At 38.6% G+C, this 19,971-nt stretch overlaps 1 protein-coding gene across 2 annotated transcripts in view; it reads left to right on the top strand.

The window, feature by feature from the left end:
• The first annotated feature begins 1,693 nt into the window (after positions 1-1,693).
• CUL5 (cullin 5) overlaps positions 1,694-19,971 on the top strand; it is a 34,368-nt gene continuing 16,090 nt past the window's right edge. Inside the window, exons 1-8 of one of the 2 annotated variants that reach the window (XM_054828922.1) lie at positions 1,694-2,065; positions 8,905-9,014; positions 11,323-11,422; positions 13,174-13,350; positions 16,437-16,578; positions 17,629-17,774; positions 17,851-17,931; positions 19,127-19,220. In XM_054828922.1, the coding sequence (XP_054684897.1) occupies positions 2,042-2,065; positions 8,905-9,014; positions 11,323-11,422; positions 13,174-13,350; positions 16,437-16,578; positions 17,629-17,774; positions 17,851-17,931; positions 19,127-19,220 (874 nt within the window). In that variant the 5' untranslated portion in view covers positions 1,694-2,041. Of the gene's footprint in view, positions 2,066-8,904; positions 9,015-11,322; positions 11,423-13,173; positions 13,351-16,436; positions 16,579-17,628; positions 17,775-17,850; positions 17,932-19,126; positions 19,221-19,971 lie in introns of those variants that run through there. The other variant, XM_054828932.1, reaches the window with a different exon arrangement.

The raw sequence follows: 19,971 nt of genomic DNA, 5'->3' as shown, positions 1-19,971 counted from the left end.
TTATGATTTTGTACTCTAAGCTTTGCATCAAAGGGCACTGAGATGAAGTCCTCTATAGTTAGTTTATTTTCTGGCTGAATGATGTCTACATTATTTCTCGGAAGCAGTGTAAAAGCATCACTGAATTGTGGTATTAATAGCAAGCATATATTTTTAAAAAAATAATAGATGCAATAGAAACTGAAAAGAACAAAAAATCTCAAATAATTTGAAATAATCACGTTTTAACAGGATGTCACAGTCTACAGAATATTTGTCTGTATCTCAGCTTCTCTGGTACTTACATATCTGTAACATAATGTACAGACTGGAGTGGAGTGGCTGTTGCACAAATACACAACGTACACATTGTACTGACCCTGCTGGAGGCCTCGTAACCTCAGCACAGTTGTGCAATATATATGCAATGGACAGTACTTTATACAATTGGATCTATATTGCATAATTATATGTTATACTTAAATATTTATAGTGTAGAATACACAATATATAATAACAGCAAAGAAAAAATTAAACGCTAATTGAAGCATTCAGAAGCTGGGGACTTTGTCAAAATAGGAAATTACCTCTTTTTTACTTCTCAGTTAAGAGAAGGCCTTAATATGGCTATCTGAATTTATTAAGTTAATAAGGCTACAGGCCGTATTTAGTCAGCATTATCAGAACTTCCACAGTGTACAGATTTGTTGAATAGTTTATTACAGCTTTTCTAACATGTCAGGGTCTCAATGCTCTCTAATATTAATTTATGTTGAAATCACACCCTCACCCTACGCCCTGGGAAGAGGAAGGGGGTGCTGCCATCCCCAGCGCAGTGCGGCCGTCCACGCCGGCGATGTGCAGCGGGCCCGGCTGAACGGATGGCATCCACTCTCAGGTTTCCTAACCTGTGAGAAAAGCTCTTAGAAATTTTAATGAAGATACATTTGAGATGAAGGCTAATACAAAAGTAAAGTTACACTTTCTATGAATAAAACCTGAGTTTCTAAATCCATCTTAAGAGGTACCTAAACCCAAACTTTTCTTACCAAATAGAAAGCTTGTGAAAACAGTTTTGCAGGAGGAATGACGGCTTGGCCAGAGATTTGGGCGTAGGGAAGTGACCACGCAAAGCCGGGTTTGTGCCGGTAACCGTGCCATGCTTTTTGCCCTCAGTCACCTGCGGCCTCGCCGGGACGGGCTGGTAACCTGTGGTGGAGGCCCCGGGGCAGAGGCCCGCACTCGCCAACCTCTGCCAAGGAAGAAACAGATTTGTTTCTCTGCTGGTAAGCCACATTATTCAGCCACGTTGAATTTGCTCCTCTGTTCACGTGGCTCAACTTCATGCGGGTTTGCCAGGCAAAAGGTACGGGTGACGAGGAAGGAAAGGGACGGGGTTTGGGCGGGGGGTGTCTCTGAGGCGGGGATGGGCCGCGGGGACGAGCAGCCGTGCACAGCTGCCGCCCGCTGGCTTCCCGGGAGGTGCTCCCTGCTGAAGGGGCATCCCGCTAGAGCCCGGCCCGGCGGGGCCGTGAAGGCGAAGGCCTCCCCGCAGCGGGGGGTCTAGCTAGCGGCGGGGACGAGTTCGGCAGCTGGCGAGAGCGCGGGGCGGGGCGGGGCGGGGCGGGGCGGCGGGAGTTCCCGCTTGCGGCGCAGCGGCGGGCCGCCAGGTGGCGCTGCCGGCGGAGCCCGCAGCCCGAGCGCCCGCGCTTGGCGGCGGGGCCGGCTCCTCAGCGCCGCATCATGTGGGCCGGCCCCTTCCATGGAGTCGGGGCTGCTGCCGAGCGCCTCCTGGGCGGACGCCGCCATGAGGCTCTGAGGGGCGGCTGCGTGCGGAGGACCCAGCCGGTCGAGCTGCGGAGCGTCCCGAGCCTGGCGCCGGCCTCGCCCCCGGGCAGGGGAGCCCAGCGCTGCGGCCGCTGCGACTGCCGCTGCCGCGGGTCCGGCCGGGCGGGCGGGCGGCCCGGGGCCATGTAAAGCGGCAGCGGCTGGGGGGAGCCAAGCCGAGCTCGGGGAGAGGAGCGGCCGCCGCCGGCCGGGGAGGCCCCCGCGGGGGGGGATCATGGCGACGTCTAATCTTTTAAAGGTGAGAGCGGGGCCTGACCGGGCCCTGCGTGAGGAGAGAGGCGACGGGGGTCGGGCGGCCGAGGCTGCCCCGCCGCCGGCTGGGCCTTGCCAGTGGCTGGGGCGGCCGGGCCGGGCTTGGGCGGCTGACGAGGGGCAGGCCGCGGGCGCCGCTCCCTGAAGTTGCCGTTCCCCGGGCGCGGAGGGGCCCGGCGGCCCTCCCTTAGGTGAACGGCCTTGGCGCCGCGCTCGGTGCGGGACCGCTGGCTCGGCCCGGCCCGGCCGGTGGCCTTTCGGCTGCCAGCACCCCCTCCCCCCCGGCTCTCCCTTCCCAAACGCGCGTCGTTGGGAAACAGCGTTGCGTCGTGCGGTTAGACAGGGTACGGTGTCGTCTCTTTGTTTATTTAAGAAGACCTAGGTGTAAAATGAGTTTTAAGTTAAACAAAGAGTTGAAAAATGGCTTTGCGGTGGGCAGGTGTTGTTATTCGGGTTGCCACTGTATTCCAGCTTTTTTGTTAACTGCAGTTTTTCTACAAAGAAAAACTCCTGGAGGCCTTTCGTTTATGTGAAGCAGCTTTGCTTTTGTAGTCAGATGTTTTCAAGCACTTTCCCGGTGTTTGATGACAGATGTCAGTCACCCCAAGCTGCTGCAGATTTGAACAGAAGTTTTCAGTAGGACAGTCCAGTATTTGAGTTCAGGACTGCCTGTCCTGATATTTGCGGCATGTGAGTGGAGAAGACTGTATGTGGCCTTTGAGGCCATGCCAGCACATGGAAGACGGGCCTACTTTAAACAACTGTTACTAATGCCTCCAGTAAGTGTTTCTGGAACATCAGTGTAGTTAGGGTGAAAGGCCTGGGGAGGACTGTCTGCTTAACTTTATCAGTTAGCAGTTTAACATATATATAAGCATAGAAGTACGCGTGTGTTCAGCACTCTGCATTGTAGTTAAATGCGGTTCTGAAGAAGCGCTGCTTTATTTTAGCAATCTGACCTATTTTGCATGTATACGTTTGGCCTGAAACTGCTGGTTGTATTAGTCTGAGACACTCAGTGTGAAGAAATAATACTTGATAGCCTTGTTTCTTCCTTGTATCAAAAAAAAAAGGTTTTAGTATTAAAAAGAGAAAAAAAATTAAATCTTTCTTAAAATTGAAATGTAACTGAAAATTTATTGTAATGCCTTTCTCTATTTTTTATGCCTGAGTAATTAGATTTTTAACCAGAGAAGACTTAAATAAAAATCTGAAATTGAAGAATACAAGAACACTGGTGAAAAAAATAATGTCCCATAAGAAGAAATGTGGGTTTTGTGGAAGAATGTGGTTTTAGTGCAGGGCTCAGACAGTTTATGTACTTGTTAATGTTTTAGTCCATCTCTTTGCTGTATGTTAAGGATCTCTGGAAAGACCGACATATGCTTTGATGAGACATGTGGTTGTATAGCCCATAGTAGATAGAAGAAGCATAGGCCTATGAGATTTCTCAGCATTCCACTTACGCTGTTTTGAAACAATAATAGGGGTACAGGCCTTGATTCTGTGAGATCACTCTTGCTGAACTGAAGCTTTTGTGTTGGCTAGTGATGTTTTTGCAAGTGGCCTTTGAATCATTAATATTTTATATTGACAACAAGATACATATGCACAGTGTTTTTGAAAAAATGCTACAGAGATACCTATTCTAAAATAGGCCTGTCTGGTGACTTGGAGTGTTTTTAAGCGATATAACTTATTGTCCTTAGAAAACTTACTAATTAATAAAGTGTGAGTCCTGCATTACAAAAGAAAAGATTATACAGTGATTGGACTTTGTTTATAATGACACAATAAACCAATGCAAGAATTTGAACTAGATAAGGTCTTTTGCTAATTTCGCTCATCAGAGCGCTCTCAGAGAAGCCAACTGTTGATTCCAGGTTAGTGTTGATTTGCAATGCCTCATGCTGTTTGAGGCTCTGAACGGTACTTCTGCTTTAATATTGGGGGGAGGGGAAGCAAAATCCCTGGGTAAGAAAGCAGAGGTGGTTAAAATCTGTAAGGTTTTTCCATATCTTTTCCCAAGTAAGCCTGCATGATGAAATCTAAGTTGGGTTTAGACAGGTCTTGTTTTTACTAGGACAAACAGGAACTAAGAGTTTTCTCTGTTTTTCCCCTGTCCTCATTCAACTTTTTATGTAGTTGAGAAAATGAAGTGAAATATTATTTTCTTGTTCTAGTAACGGATACTAGCTGAATCCAAATCTGACTGTCATAATTTTAAAGGGCATCATTTAAACTCCACTAGTGCATAATTTTCCTAATTGCAATTTATTTTTCTTTAGTGAGAAGCATATTCTCAGAGTGCCTTCTTTAAATTCAAAATTAGAATGACTGGTCATACGTTGAATCCTGGTGAGATACAACACATTGTAATGTGATGAAAATATTGAAGTACGTTGTAAGAGCTAGCCATTCAGTGGTAAGCCAGTGTGTACCCCATCTGTAGCAGAACTGCTCACCCGCTTTGAGGCCATGGCTTTCGTGTAGATGACTGAGCAATTACTAGGTGGGTTCCCTAGAGTTTTTTCTCTCAACATACACGTGACTCTGGCACTTCTGAAGCGAGATGCTTTGTTTCAGGAGGTGTGTTGGACTTGTAACCTGTTCCCTTTGCAGTGACAAGACAGTCTAAGCCAATTCACTCACGTGACGTGAAGATACATGAGTTTTTCTGCAGTTTCTGGAACAGAGAGCACCTTAGCTTATTGCAGCACAAAGAAAACCTATAGCTGTATCCATGCTAGCAGATCTTGATGTTGACACTTCTGTAGAGCTTTACTGGCGCTGCCAGCAAATGCAAGAGTCCATCCTTGCAAGATGAATTGCAACTTGAGCCTGGTGTTATGAGGGAAGAAGCAAAGCAAGCAGTAGATTTTCCGTAGACTTAAGTGAAATGAGAACCTTTATTTACCTTTGCATTGGTTTCAACTATTATTTTTGATCTCATGCCTCTGTTACTGACGACTGGAAACATATCTGAAGTTTTTGAATTCTTCAACTTAAAGTACATATTTCCAGATCTGTATTTTAACTTTGTCTCTTTCTTCCTGGCTATTTCCAATTAGGATATCCTTAAGAAGCTAAAGGATGTTGCACACTAGTTGGTTACATAGCAAAGCTTTCCCTGTGGCTACTTTTCTGCTTTGTGTAGTAACTTCGCTACAATCATTACACTGATTTTGAGAGCTGCTGGTAGCAGAGATTAATCAGACAGTGAATATTCATGATTATTTCACTGTAGGACCTCATATTTCCTACTTCATCCCTCTGTGAACTAGCCTGAAAATGGCGAAGCGGTGAAGGTGAAGATGCTACTCATATGTAGATGAGATGTACAATAAGATGTAGAGGATGTTGCTTTTTTACAGTACTGTTTAGAGCATCTGTCAGAGATCAGAGCTGAATTTATTTGTGGCCTGAAATATGTAGAATACACAGTAGAGAGAGCTGAATGTCTATATAGACCTTCCAAGACTCAGAGGGACAGTAGCATGGAGGTCTTGTTATATTGCCTTGCCTTGTTATATTCCACGTTTATTTAGACTCTTATACCATATTCTGTTCCTGCTTCTGCTGCACTTTTCTTAATTCCTCTCTTTAACTATAAGCAAGTTTTTGTGTTATGTGATAATACCCAAATCAGGAAAACTGGTTAGTGGAATGATTCCACTTGCATCATTGTACTAATTCTACATAATATCCACCAACATAGTCTGGCAGATTTTTTACCTGCTATCCTAAAATATTAGTTTTAGGTGCTTATGCATAAAAGTGAATAACAGGAAAAAGTAAGTTTGAAGACTAAAGTTGTAGTATGTATTTCAATATAGTGTGTGAAGTAGTATGTATTTCAAGTAAAGTTTAGTGTTAAAATGGAACTTTAAATCTCTGTGGACAAATTTAGTGAAGTGACTTTTGAAACAAAATATTTCATAAGTGGAGTTATTTTTCAAAGCATTAAATTTTAAACTCTTAGAATGGTTACTTAGGGTATGGCTATCATTTGTAATCCATGTTTTCAGAGAAGATTTGATAAGTGGAGTAATTTTATTTCATCGAAGGTCTGACTTACTTTCCTACTTACCTTCCCTCGGGAACTGTAATTTGAGGCAACAAGCTCAGCAAGAAAAGTTACCCAGGAATATTGCTCAGAAATTGCAAAGGTTTGTGGGTGGCTCAGCAAAGTGGGAAATGGTTTCTTCATGTTGTCTGGGTCACTGGTGTATGTGTGACTTTGGTAACAACTAAGAATTACCACTGACTTCCTCCTCTACTATAAAATTTGGTTTTCTCATGCACTAATAGGGATAGAATTAATGAATGTGAATACCATTGTGTGTCATTATGCACCCTTTCTTGTAATTTCTGTACAAAAATGTAAGGTCATGGAAGCCTGAATCTATCTAGATGATGTTGAATTGTTTATTGAACTTAAGGAATAGTTTAGTGGGATTTTTAATCCATTAATTTTATTTCCTCTTCTGTTTAATTTAGGAATAAAGGAGGAAGTATATTAAAAAAAAAAGTGTAACTCCTATGTATAGGAAACAAAGTTTTAACCTTCCCTAATGGCATTTTCTGCCAAGCTTTATTTGGGGAATTCTTTTTAAGTACATGCATGTTTATTACAAGTAGATGTGCAGTTTTTACAACTGAAACAGAGTTTTATGTCTGCTTCTTAGCATGAACTGAGTAATCACAATCTAAATCATACAAACACTAGTGTTTGCAATTTCCCCCCCCACCCCCTGTGTTTTGCAGCAAAACTAGTCTTATTCACAAAGATAGGGCATTTGGTTTTTATCTTCAGCTCTTTTCAGTGAAGGGCTGAATTGCACTTCTCCAAAATTGCACAAGAGGCTTTTTACCTCTTCCAGAAAACTTATGTGATTTACTCTGAAGTTTCACTCCAAAGGAAAACTTTTGAGGAAGTTGGTTTTGCTTATTTTATAATGCCTTTTCTGGAACTTCTAACTGTTCAGCAGCTGGTCTTTCAAGTTCATTATCCTGCAAAGAGGGACTGGGAACAAAAATATCTGCAAATAGAAACTAATCATTTTACAGGAACAGGGAAGATTAGAACAGCTCATCAAAGTTTAAGGAATAATTGTCAAGCTGGGTCTATGTGGGGGAAGCATGTAGTTGATGATTTTCAAAGGTGATGCATTCAAATTATTTTTTATTCTTTTTTTTACAATGCAAGAATCATAGAATCATTTAGGTTGGAAAGGACCTCTAAGATCATCAAGTCCAACCATTAACCTAGTAGTGCCAAGTTCACCACTAAACCATGTCCCTAAGCGCCACATCTACATGTCTTTTAAATACCTCCAGGGATGGTGACTCAACCACTTCCCTGGGCAGGCTGTTCCAGTGCTTGAAAGCCCTTTTGGTGAAGAGAACAGGCAAAACTGTCTCTCTGAATTGGAAAACAATTTCTTTTTCTATTTTTTTTCTTTTTTTTAAATGTTGAAAGGATTCTAAACTTTATCGAACAGGGGCTGCTTCCATGAGACCCATATTCAGTACCTACAACAATAGTTGATAATGCTGTGAGGCCTCCGGGTGTGGTTGCTGTAAAAATAGTTACTGTGATGCCTGTTGCATCTTTATAACTTGAAGTTGAGACATCTTTTCACTTAAGAGCAGCAGGGGATACAGTTTCCAAACTGTGCTTATTCGGAATATTAACTAACAGATTTAATTGTAAATTTCCATGTAGAAATTAATCAGGAGGAGATGGTTGAGAAAACCTGGCATGCTTGTTTATCTAAAGAGATGTTAGTGGCAGAACAGTGCACTTGTCAGAATTTCAAGTAGTTAGACTGTATTATTTGCTGTATTTCAAGTGAATTGTGTTAAATGTGGTATCACTAGCCAAGACAATGATCTGTTCAAAAGTAAACAGTGCATTGGAACGTAACACTGAAGATAACCAGTAGTCTTTCTGCCACAGAACTCTCAATCAGCATTTTTAACTGCAGGTTTTTCGTTTTAAAATGTGGACCTGTATGCAAATAGGATTACAACATATGCAATAGAACTGTTATTTTTCTCTAAAAGTTTTTATTTTTTTAATAATGGAAGTCAGCCTGTATATTACAGTGAGATTTTTCAGTATAATCAGAATGATATGGCAGCACTTAATTTCTTTAACTTTCCTTTTAATTTGTAAGTTTGAAAAAATTCAGCTTGGATTAGATTTTTCAGCGTGGTGTAAATAATTTTTATTTGCACCAACTGTAGTCTTGGCTGTCAACCTGCCTATGGCCAGTTAACCCACAGGAAGAGAGTCTGTGCTACAACCACTCCTACGTTACTCTGCTTCCTTCCTCTCTCTCTGCTGCTGATGCCAAATGCACAGTGGAAAAAAAAAGGTACGTGGCAGCATCCACAGGTACTACTCCTCTGATTTCTGGCTGCCATTTTGGTTGTGGTAATTTATTCAAGACGAGTTTGGAACTCTGCCTCATGATTTTCATTGCACGTATCTTGGCTGGGGTGGTAAAGCTGACCGAGTATCATTCATGTTGTCAATGTATAACTCTATTAACAGGTGAAGAACACTTGCTAGAACTTGTTGTATTGTAGCTAATACGCTGAATAAAGGAAGAAGTTGGCAATCTGCTTCTCTAAGAACCAAGTAATAGTTCTGTCACTTTTTTAAAATAATATGGTGAAAAGTGTTGTTCAGCCATAGTGGTGTAGCTCAAATGCTAGCTTATGATATTTTTGCATTAACCATAGAAACTGCAGTCCTTAAAGATCACTTTAAATAAGAAACTGTTTTATTAACAATATATTTTTTGTTCATTTTAGAATAAAGGTTCACTTCAGTTTGAAGATAAATGGGATTTTATGCGCCCTATCGTTCTGAAACTTCTTCGTCAGGAGTCTGTCACAAAGCAGCAATGGTTTGATCTGTTTTCGTAAGTAATTTTTAGTATCTTACATCCTTCTGCATAATGGGAATAGAGTTATGGTACTACTTCTGATACAGAAGTTGTGTATGACACGGACTATATGGGAACACACAGAACAGAAGTACGAGTTTTAAGTTTTATTAAGTGGTAAGTGTGCCTATGTCACTGTAAATATGCAAAAGTAGAGTTTTGCTGAGATTCACTTCTTTGCAAATAGCATGGAGAAAAAACAGCAAAGCTTTTGGCTTCAGCTGATCATGGTAAACAAGTTTTGTACCTGCCCAAAAAGCTTTTGTTAGAGAGAAAATGTTGTTTACTGCTTTGGTAGTAAGTTCATTTAAAAAGCAGTTTGCTGAATGTTACATTACTCTGATTTGAATGGCTTTCTTCTAAAATAACTTAAGAACACTACTGAAGTAACAGGGCAATGCAGTTTAACTGGTATAATTTGAATAGTTTAATATCCTAAGAGTAATATATAATATTTTTCAGACAGTGTTTGCATTATTGTACTTTCTAAAAACCCTGCTGTTTTCCTCCTTCCAAAAAGCCAGAAATTGCTTCCTGTTAGGTGATGATGTTTTTTCTTAAAATACATTGTGTGACATTTGCCAACATAATATGGAAGTGATTTAAAACATACATATCAAAAGTATATCTAAAATAATCTTTGTCTCAGCATAGTTATTTTCCCTCAAATACAGTTGTAGCTTAAATCGGCAGTCTCCTGCTTTTTAAAATCTGTCACAAAAGTGTTTTTTATTTAAACACAGACTTGTTGTAGTCTGTATATTGCTCTTTTCGATGATGACAGTGGAGTGATTCTTTTTACACCAATCTTACTGCACCTGTCATGCTTTTCTGCCAACTAAAAGGCAAGGTAGTTTATCATGTAATGAGTTTTAATATCTTATGATGTCACAGCTATAGTAGTTGCCAGAAACATGGTATAGTTAAGGTACAAATTCAGTTCTGAGTCCTTGCTTTCATTTTTAATAACTAGTTCAATAATTCTGCATTTGTATTGAAATTTTCCATGTATTTTTCTTGTAGCTGAATTATTGTAACTTTATGGCTAAATTAAGGATATTGAGGGAAAGAATCTCACTCTCCTAGGTTCCTATTTTTGGACAATGCTCTTTGTTAAGCTTTTTAATAAAAAAATCAAAATCTGTAGGTGTCTTCTGCCTGCCCTTTAAGTATAATTATCCAGTATTGCTTTTTCCACTGCTATCAGGAAACAGTGGCTGGCGTTCTAAATACGGTAACACCTTTTCTGCATGTGAAAGTTGTGTAAGTCTCACAAGTCTCTCTAAATCCTGGGCCAGCACAGGAACTTTTTACCTTGTAAGTTTCGTCTTTTCAATCAAACTAAAAAAAGATACTTTTCTATTGAAAAAACCATTGATTTAATAGGAACAAAGTCATACCTTTAGATTATATGGTTGCTTTCCTGCAAGTATGTGCCCTTATTATTGAAAGGAGGAAGAAGAACCAGAGGAAGGTAATGAGGCAAAAAAAAGGCTTGCTAGGCCATATTATATATGATATATGGTTAGGAGTGTAACTTGCTTTAGTTAGTCTTTAGCGTGGAAAGAAAGTAGGAATTAAGTTACAGTTGGTGGGCTGTCAGCTGGGGAAAACAGGGATTTTTCTCAATGTTGATTAAAACTCATTAATAGAATTTTGTTTTGTGATGCTGTTTGGTAGCTTTTCTGCAGTAGGGTTTCACTTTAAAATGCTGCCACTGTCATGAAACATTTAAGTGATCTTATTAAACTAATGAAAACGTCTTTTAAATTACCTGATGCCCCTGAGCTCAGATTTCTCACAAGGAAGGTCTGTTTCCCTTGTAGCACAAGGATATTGTAGTGCTTGGTTTGTGAAGCTGTGACTGAAGGCTGCATGTTAATAAGAGTATTTTAGAATAATATGGGCTGAGACTAATGCTTCTACTGGCAAGAGATTTCTGTCTTTGACAAAAAAAAGCTTTTAAAACTGTCCTTAATGCAATAAGGATTATTGAATAGATACTGAAAACAGAATTGGCTTCTACATCTCCTTCTTGACCATAGCCTTTTCCTAGACAGGTTGCTGTTAATTGCTTCCAAGACTTTCTTATAGCTTCAGTCTCTTCTCCAAACATGTTTTCTTGCATGTGTCATTGGGATCTACCCATATGTTGTTTCACAATGATAGATAAAAAGTGTATTCATTTCTTTGACATACTTAAATTATGACTGTTTAAGCATCCTACATTACAGCATTAAACTTTTAGTAGCTGTTACTAAGAGATGGATAAATTGTTTTCTAGAGATGTACATGCAGTTTGCTTGTGGGATGATAAAGGTCCAGCAAAAATCCATCAGGCTCTGAAGGAAGACATCCTTGATTTTATAAAACAGGCACAAGCAGTAAGTTCTTAACATTTCATTAGTTCCATTCATATTGTTGGAAAAATAACCAAATAGTTCTGACTTTCATTGGATCTAAATGCATTGCTTTTTTGTTTAAAATTCTGTCATGTTCTGGAGATCATAATTACCCTGTGAACTTCTATTGACAAAAAGAACACTTAGCCTTGAGCATTTGCCTTGGCTCATTGTTTTCTCACAGTCCTTGAAAATGGGGTGGGCAATAATTTTTGTGTTATATTAAAAAAAACCCAAAATGCAGCATTATTTTTGTTTATCCAACAGTACTTATGGAATCTTCTTCCACTTGAAAACTTCTCGAGGCAAAATTTTCTGTAAGAAATTACTGACTGAAAAAATGTTGTTTGTCTAGCTTCAGTGCTATGCTGACATGTTCATGGATGGCTTTAAAATAAGCCATATGTATGGCATACTAGAAATATCCGTCCTATCAACTCAGCAAGCTTAGATGTCCAGTTTTATGGGCTTCCCCACAAATGATTGAAGTCGTCCGTAGATTCAACGGAAAATTTTGTGTTTGTAAAATGTATAGCAAAGGATGTTTTCTGTAATAAGGGATTTAGAAGAGGGGGTGGTTGTGAGATTAAAAAAAAATTTAAAACCCCATGACAAAGGTTTGGAAAGGAGAAAATTAAAATCTATAAAATCTTTCTTTAGTGAAGAGATTTACACCACTAAAGCTTTACTTAAAGGAAAATAGTTTCTTATATAGGCCTTTGTGTGACCTGGCATATAAGTGTTGATTTTTAAGTTCCATCAGGTTGCTTGCTTACGTGCATAAATGCTAAGCCAGACTGAGGCCTTCAATATGGTCTGTGTTGGCTGTTGTTTGAGGGGCATCTTTTTATCACAGAATGATAGAATGGTTTGGGTTGGAAGGGACCTTTAAAAGTCATCTAGTTCCAACCCCCCCCGCCATGGGCAGGGACACCCTCCACTAGACCAGGCTGCCCAAAGCCCCATCCGACCGGACCAGGGAGGGGGCATCCACAACTTCTCTGGGCAACCTGTTCCAGTGCCTCACTACCCTCACAGTGAAGAATTTCTTCCTGACAGCTAATCTAAATTGACCCTTCTTCAGCTTAAGGCCATTACCCTTTGTCTTATCACTCCATGCCCTTGTAAGCAGTCCCTCTCCAGCTTTCCTGTAGGCCCCCTTCAGGTACTGGAAGGCTGCTATAAGGTCTCCCTGGAGCCTTCTCTTCTCCAGGCTGAACAACCCCAACTCTGTCAGCATCGTACAATGTAGTAGTTTTCAGGTTTTAATAAAATATACATGTTAACTAGTTCTCTGGGTCTAATGAAAGGTTAGTAGATGCCATTTGATTAAATTTTTCACTGTATAGAATATAACATAGTCTTTAGAGGTTTGTTTGGGGATTTTTAGATATGGTTGTACCAATACATGCTTTTTAGACCGAAGGTTTTAATCTTTCTGACTTGCAGATGGCTTAAAAGAAAAAGAAACAACGTTCATTTTGAAAATTTAAACTTACGGACTACTTGTTTGCTGTTACCTTTCTTTACCCTTTGGAAATGATCCATATGCCATGGGTTGATAACTACTTCCCAAAACTAAATGGCACTTAAATATGTAGACTTTCTTATTCTGATATTTTTGTATATTTGAATTTTTATATGGGGAGTTATTTTCAGTATAAGCAAGTCAGTCCGTATTTTGCACAGAAATTTATTTATAAATTACCTTCTCTTCTCCCCTCCTCCTCCAGAGAGTGCTGAGTCATCAAGATGATACAGCTTTACTAAAAGCATATATAGTGGAGTGGCGCAAGTTCTTCACACAGTGTGATATTTTGCCTAAGCCGTTTTGTCAATTAGAGATTACTTTAATGGGCAAGCAGGGCAGCAACAAGAAGTCTAATGTAGAAGACAGTATTGTTCGAAAGGTAAGCAATGGGTATTAAGAGTTTTGTTGCACACTGTTCTGCCAACAGTAACAGTACAGGAGGAATTCTGTAGCTGAAGATGAAATTTCACCAGTAGTGTAATATGATGTATCACTGCTTCAGTGTGAGCGTCAGAACAACCCTGCAACTTGTTTTTTTTTTTCCTTTCTGCAATAGTTTTACTCTTTCTCCAGTTTTACTTTGGCTGTTAACAGTTTTGTTCAGGTGATTAAAGCACTTCTTTGGGCTTTGGGTTTGTTTGGGGTTGTTTGTTTGCTGGGTTTTTAATTATGACTTGAATCCTGGGGTGGGAGGCAGTTGTAAATTCACCTGCTGTTTCAGTACTTGTGAGGAGCAAGTGTACTTGAATATACACAAGTGAGTAGTTTTTCTACTCCTAGTTTATTTCCCTGAGCCAAGATCTTAACTGGGGAACATCCCTGCATTTTATAAATGACCAATTAAATACTGTCATCTTAAGTTAAATATGGCTATTGATCTCCTAATTTCCCCTTTTTCCTCCAAAGTGTCAGTCATATCAATGAAAAGATTGGACAAGTAGAATCTTGTGAATATGATCTTTTTACTATTTCATATCAAACACGTAAAGAAAGTCTAGGGTTTTGGGTATGGAGTGCTCAGTGTTCTGAGTCCAGTTAATAATAGTCCTTGAAATTGCTTTAGTCTTTTATTATAAGAAAATGGAGCATATCAGTTGCAAAGTGTTAAGTCATTTAGTTTAACATCACTCGTTATCCCTTTCCATTGCAAAAGGACCTGTAGGGAAATGGAATTTCTTTAGCAGTCTCTCATTTGGTACTGAAGATCATTTTAACTGCCCCCCATCTCCAGGATGGGAAGGAAAAAATAGTTCAAATGCATTACTTTGGGCAAGGTTTTTTTCTTCGCCATCCTATTTTGACATCTGATCCTCTATACCTCTTGAAGAAAAGGAAGAGAGAACAGCAGCAAAGAGAGGAATCACCACCTCAAGTTACCTTTTTTGTTTTCATTGTTTATTGAAGAAAGCATGTGATCTTATTAGGCTGCCCAAGATTTGGCAAACTTGAACTCTTAACTCAGCTGTATGTAGAAGGCAAGAGAACTAAGAAATGACAGAAAAAACAGAGTGGAGTGGAGAAAGTAGTGAGAACCTGGGGGAAAGAACTGGTGTCTAACAATGCAGATTTTGTTCAGGACTGAAGCTGATGGAGATGTGTCTTATCTCTCATATGCAGTCCAGTTAGGACCATGTCATGATTGGGACATCAAAGCCCAGAGTCTCCAACCTATCTTATTATTTCATATTCACTGCTGAATTATTTCAAATTCACTTCCTGTTTCTGGCATCATTCTCTGTAATTTTCTAAAAAGTGCCTTGTGAAAACTTTTCCCATGCTTGAGCAGTTCTTCATATAATCACCCCAAGTGATACGTGTGTTTTCCTTCAAATATCTCCATAAAACTTTATCTATAATGTCTAAAAGCATTTTCACCATGACAAAGCTGTTAATGTGCCTGGCAGATTGCTTAATGTTCTCTCACTGTTTTCTCAATTTTTTACTTGTTTCAGCTCTTGTAAACCAATTCTATAATCATACAGTGCAACCATAATGGGCATATCAATAATGTTAAAATAATGAAAAAAGTAATTGAGGAAGTGTAATCAAATAAAGCTTTGCTTTTAAGAATGTTCCAATGTTTTGAACAATAATTCCTTTCCAACACATACGACTTCAATGTCAGAGATGGAAATTTAGCTGAAATTGAGAGACAGTTATGGAGAAGTTTATTCAAGAATAAAGCATGGTAAAGTTAACTCTGTCAAAAGGATATCTGACTTTTATTAGGTGCTTACTGTGTTAAAATCTGAAACTTACAAAGCAAGAATGGAACAAGACCATCTAATCTTTACTATTAACTTTGCCATACAACTGTGTGAAGTTGTCTTAAGCTCGTTTTTAGTAAGCTTATTCACAATCATGAGATAAAGTCTGAACTGGTAAATTTTATGATTCCAACATGCTTTCCACTGCTAGTGTAGACTGACAGTTGAGATGCTTAAATTACATTCATAGCAGTTACTGTCATATTTGAAGATACTGCACATTTGAGCTTTCTTCTAAAGCAATGAAATGGCATGAGTTGGATAGGAAAAATAAGAATTATCTGTTAAGCTTTGGCATAATTTCATTGGGTATTCATTGGCATATAGAAAGAGCCAGATCCAGTGTCTAAGGGCAATAAAAACCCTAACAAACCCCACAGTAACTTGAATTCTAAAGCAAATTAAGATGTTTAACAAACATGTAGCATGTGTTGAGTATTTACTGCTGAACAGCTGATGGAGCTTAGGTGGGCAGAAGCATGGCCTGGCCTGCCAGTGAGTTTTTGTGTTCCTCAGCTGCAGCACATTGGGTCTGGTGATCAGGTGTAATGCTATACATTTGCAGCAGTGTCAGTAGCAATCACAACAAAAGAAAAAGAAAAAAAAAAAAAAATCACACAGTGGAATATGAGGGGATGAGGATTTTGCTATAGGAGCCTCCATAACTAATTTTAAAACTTTGCTTAGATGAGGCTTGGAGTTTTTTATAGATTATGTATGCATTGCTTGTACATTGAACTTTCATGTTGGATAAATCAAAACCCATTGTTTTTTTCTTTACGTGACTGTGGTGTTAATTGAATTTTTGGTTTTGTTTGAGTGAGCCTGCCAAATAGTGAACTGTATTTGGATGTTTGGCTCAAAAGTACCCCCTGATATTGCAGCTCCTGACACATTGCATTGCCGGAAAAGTTACTTGACTGAGAACTGTAGAAATAATACAGAATTATGGAATTAATATCTGAATCAAATACTGCTTCCCCTAGCTGTCCAGTTACATAGAGTAATATTCAGCTTACATTCTATGCTTACTTCCATAACAAGTTCAGGTTCTAAGGTAGTTGAACTTGTGTACGTAACCTGAAAAGTATGTTATAAATTGCTTGATTTCTGTTTCTGATCTCCTGTATTTCTCTTGCACAAACAGGTCTGTGTGTACCTTTCTGACAGGATTTTTTTTTTTCTTCCTGATATGCAGCTCATGCTAGATACGTGGAATGAATCCATATTTTCAAATATAAAAAATAGACTTCAGGACAGTGCAATGAAGCTAGTTCATGCTGAAAGACTAGGAGAAGCTTTTGACTCTCAGCTCGTTATTGGAGTTCGAGAATCGTATGGTATGTCTCGCACAGACCAATCTGTGTTGTCTCCTCACTTTAGTAAATGAATTTTCATCATACAAAGTTGTCACTTGCGGTCGTAGGGTTGGAATGATTATCTTAACATTTTGTATTGAATTTTGTTGTTGTTATGTGACACAATTAAATTGTTTAAAATCTTTAACTTCTAAGTGATTTAGCTACTATCAGTTACTGCACAACCACTGCTCTCAAAGACCAAACTACTTTTTAGGGTTGCAGATACAACCTTATGTCTGTGCTCCTTTTCATACTGTTTCTGATTCTTCAGACAGTTTGAAGAAGAAATGCTAAACAGACTGCATCTAAGACTACTGATTATTTTTTCTTCTTTGCAAAACAGATCAGTGTATCTGAAACTTGTATGACATTTCACTATTGCCTGCCTTTTCTCAAAGCTCTGCAGTCTGTTGAATTAAACTTATGGCTAATGCTCTCTCAGATGGCTTTATAGATGTCCAATTCTATTTTTTTAAACCTTATTCCACTTAAGGACTTTATTTATTTCTCTATAACAGTTGAGAGGAAGGTGGACACTTTTTTCCAAACAGTGCAAAGCGCTGCTGGGTATTGGTAAGCTCACTGTCTCCATTCTTGTAAAACAGAAAAAACCCAATGCAAGAAAATAATGTCTAAAATGAAGACATTGGGATTCTAAGAACAGCGTCTAAGAAAAGCTGTTTGCTTAGTCAGGTGGAGAAGTTTTCACTTTATTAGGCATTATGTTGAGCTTTTTTTATTTCTTTCCAGTTTTGCAGTTGTATGTGTATTTCTGATTACCATGTGTGAATGTCTGAAATGCTGGAGATAAGTATGCAGTTTTTTCCAGCTCCCTATAGTTAATCTAACTTTTGAGCAAAATCTGGACAATTTTGGTTACCTTTAGGGATCAGAGTGCATTTATAGGATACTTCAAATTGTTCAATGCAACTTTTTAATACAAGACTCACTTTAATGAGAGAGATTTGCTTATTATTAGCCACATAAGTTTCCAAGACTTGAGAGTAAGTTTGGACTTTCTCTTTGCAGTTAACCTTTGTTCTAATCCTGAAGATAAGCTTCAGATATATCGGGATAACTTTGAAAAGGCATATTTGGATTCAACAGAGAGATTTTATAGAACACAGGCTCCTTCTTATTTACAACAAAATGGTGTACAGAATTATATGAAATATGTAAGTAAAAATTCTGTTGTAACTTTGTTCTGAAAGTGTTAGTACTTAAAATGATTGCTGTTCTACTTTTGCACAGGCAGATGCTAAACTAAAAGAAGAAGAGAAAAGAGCACTACGATATTTAGAAACAAGGCGTGAATGTAACTCTGTAGAAGCAGTAAGTATAGTGTGTAGAAAAATTGATGTATTTTCTATAGTAGTATTACATTGCAGTTTCGATTTTTTTGGTGTGTGTTACAGTATTATTTGGTAGCAGTAGATCGATCTGAAACTGTTGATTTTATGTTTTTAAGTCATCCGTTGTATTTTACTTGCAAAAATCGGTATTACTTTCCAATCTGGCAATTTACAATTTCTACAGATGTTTTAATAGTAAAGGTAGATCAATTCAGATCGAAGGGCAGGTTTTCATTCAAGTTGATTTTCGAGTCTGGTATGATTTTTTTTCTGTGCTAAGCAGTGGATAGGAGTGATGGTTGAAAATAAGCTGGCCAACCTAGTAGGTAAAGGGTTTCTCAGTGCTCATTTAGAATACCTGAAAGAGTTATTGTTCATTGCATCAAAAGGAGCAATAGAAATTTCATTAAAACTGTTCTAGATTTCCTCTTAGGCTGAAATATGGCCATTTAATATAAAGGATGTTTTTTTCTTTTTTTCCTTCCCCTTCCCCACCTTGAGCAATATTTTACACAGTTCAGATTCTGGAGGAAGATTTAACTGCAATAAATAGTTCATAATTGTATGTGTTGAAATTAATTCAGGAAACAGGTTCTTTTAAATAAATACACTTTAAATCTGAATTTTCTGCACTAGATCAAAATGTATTTTATGTCTTTTGTTAAGTTGCAAATCATTCATTTTGCACAGCTGTAAATTGTGACCCATCTAAAGCAGCTGACAACAGAGAGATGGTCCTGATGTGTGCAAGCAGTTTCTGTTCTAGATCTAGCCATAGTGTCTTGTTCAAGCCAACCAGCCTGGTCCAAATAGGGTATGCTGGAATGAGAACTATTCTTAGCTCTTGGATATATACTTGGAAACTAAGTAGGGTAGTTGGTGTTCCAAAAGTGATTGGCTCCCTTGAGAGAAAAGAAGCGACAGAAATATTAAGCTCATTACTGATTTGGAAGAGAGCTTGCCACATCTACTAACCTACACATTTTGAAGAAATATGGTTTCATGTATAGATTTTATCCAAACTACGCATACTTTTACGAATCAGTGAATGAATTATTTTGTAGAGCATAGTTGTTGAGAGCAGGCTAGATTTTATGTCATGGCAGACTTGAGACAGATCAGACTTTGGTGTTCAGATGGCTAAATGAGCTAATTCTGTGTTTAATATATTTCAGCTAATGGAGTGCTGCGTCAATGCCCTGGTGACATCTTTTAAAGAGACTATTTTAGCTGAATGCCAAGGCATGATCAAACGAAATGAAACAGAAAGTAAGTGAAGCTTCAAGAACAGTGCAGGATGAACTCAGCATCAACTGCATAAAAATAGATTTGTCTGTAGATATATCAAATTACGGTTTTTAATAGATGGTGGTAGTGTTTTATAGATAAAATACTACTGCATGTGGGCAATTCTATCCCACAAAAATGACCATCATTGGTTAGTATTTTTTTATATTACTTCTGAAATCTGTATGTACAATACTGTGATTTGAATGACTGCATAGCTCTCATCTTTCTTGAAAGAAAAGAATGTTTTGTGCTCTATTTTCTTTTTTTTTTTCTTGTAACTTATTCTCCTCACGTTGACCAACTCTGGTAGATGTTGCATGTGTCTTATTTTCTATTTGAATAGTTCGGATACAAACACCCCCTTCATTCCGCTTCTACTACCCCCTTCCCTTGGAAAAAAAGTGAAGCATCTCTTTACAAAGCTTTTTTTCTGAAAAGCAGGGAAAAATTTTTCTTATTCTGATTATTGGCACAGGACCAATAGGTCAATGCATAAAATCTATAAAAATTTTTTATCTGGTTTTATAGCTAGCATGTCACTGTGATTATTGAAAGTTAGCTCTGCATGTCTTTTGAAAACTTTAAAAAGTTTTTTAACTCTGCTGCCATAAATTGAGAGGTTAGTGTGATTCAAAAATCTTGTATTGGTCCTGTATGATAAACCAAACTAGATAAGTCATTAACAAGTCATAATTCAAGTAGGGAAATTGGAAAAAAAAGAAGCTGAAAT

This window comes from Grus americana, chromosome 1 (assembly GCF_028858705.1).
Source record: "Grus americana isolate bGruAme1 chromosome 1, bGruAme1.mat, whole genome shotgun sequence".
Classification (NCBI taxonomy): Eukaryota; Metazoa; Chordata; class Aves; order Gruiformes; family Gruidae; genus Grus; species Grus americana.
The sequence above is the reverse complement of the archived record's forward strand: the minus strand, read 5'-3'. Positions and strand labels throughout refer to the sequence as shown.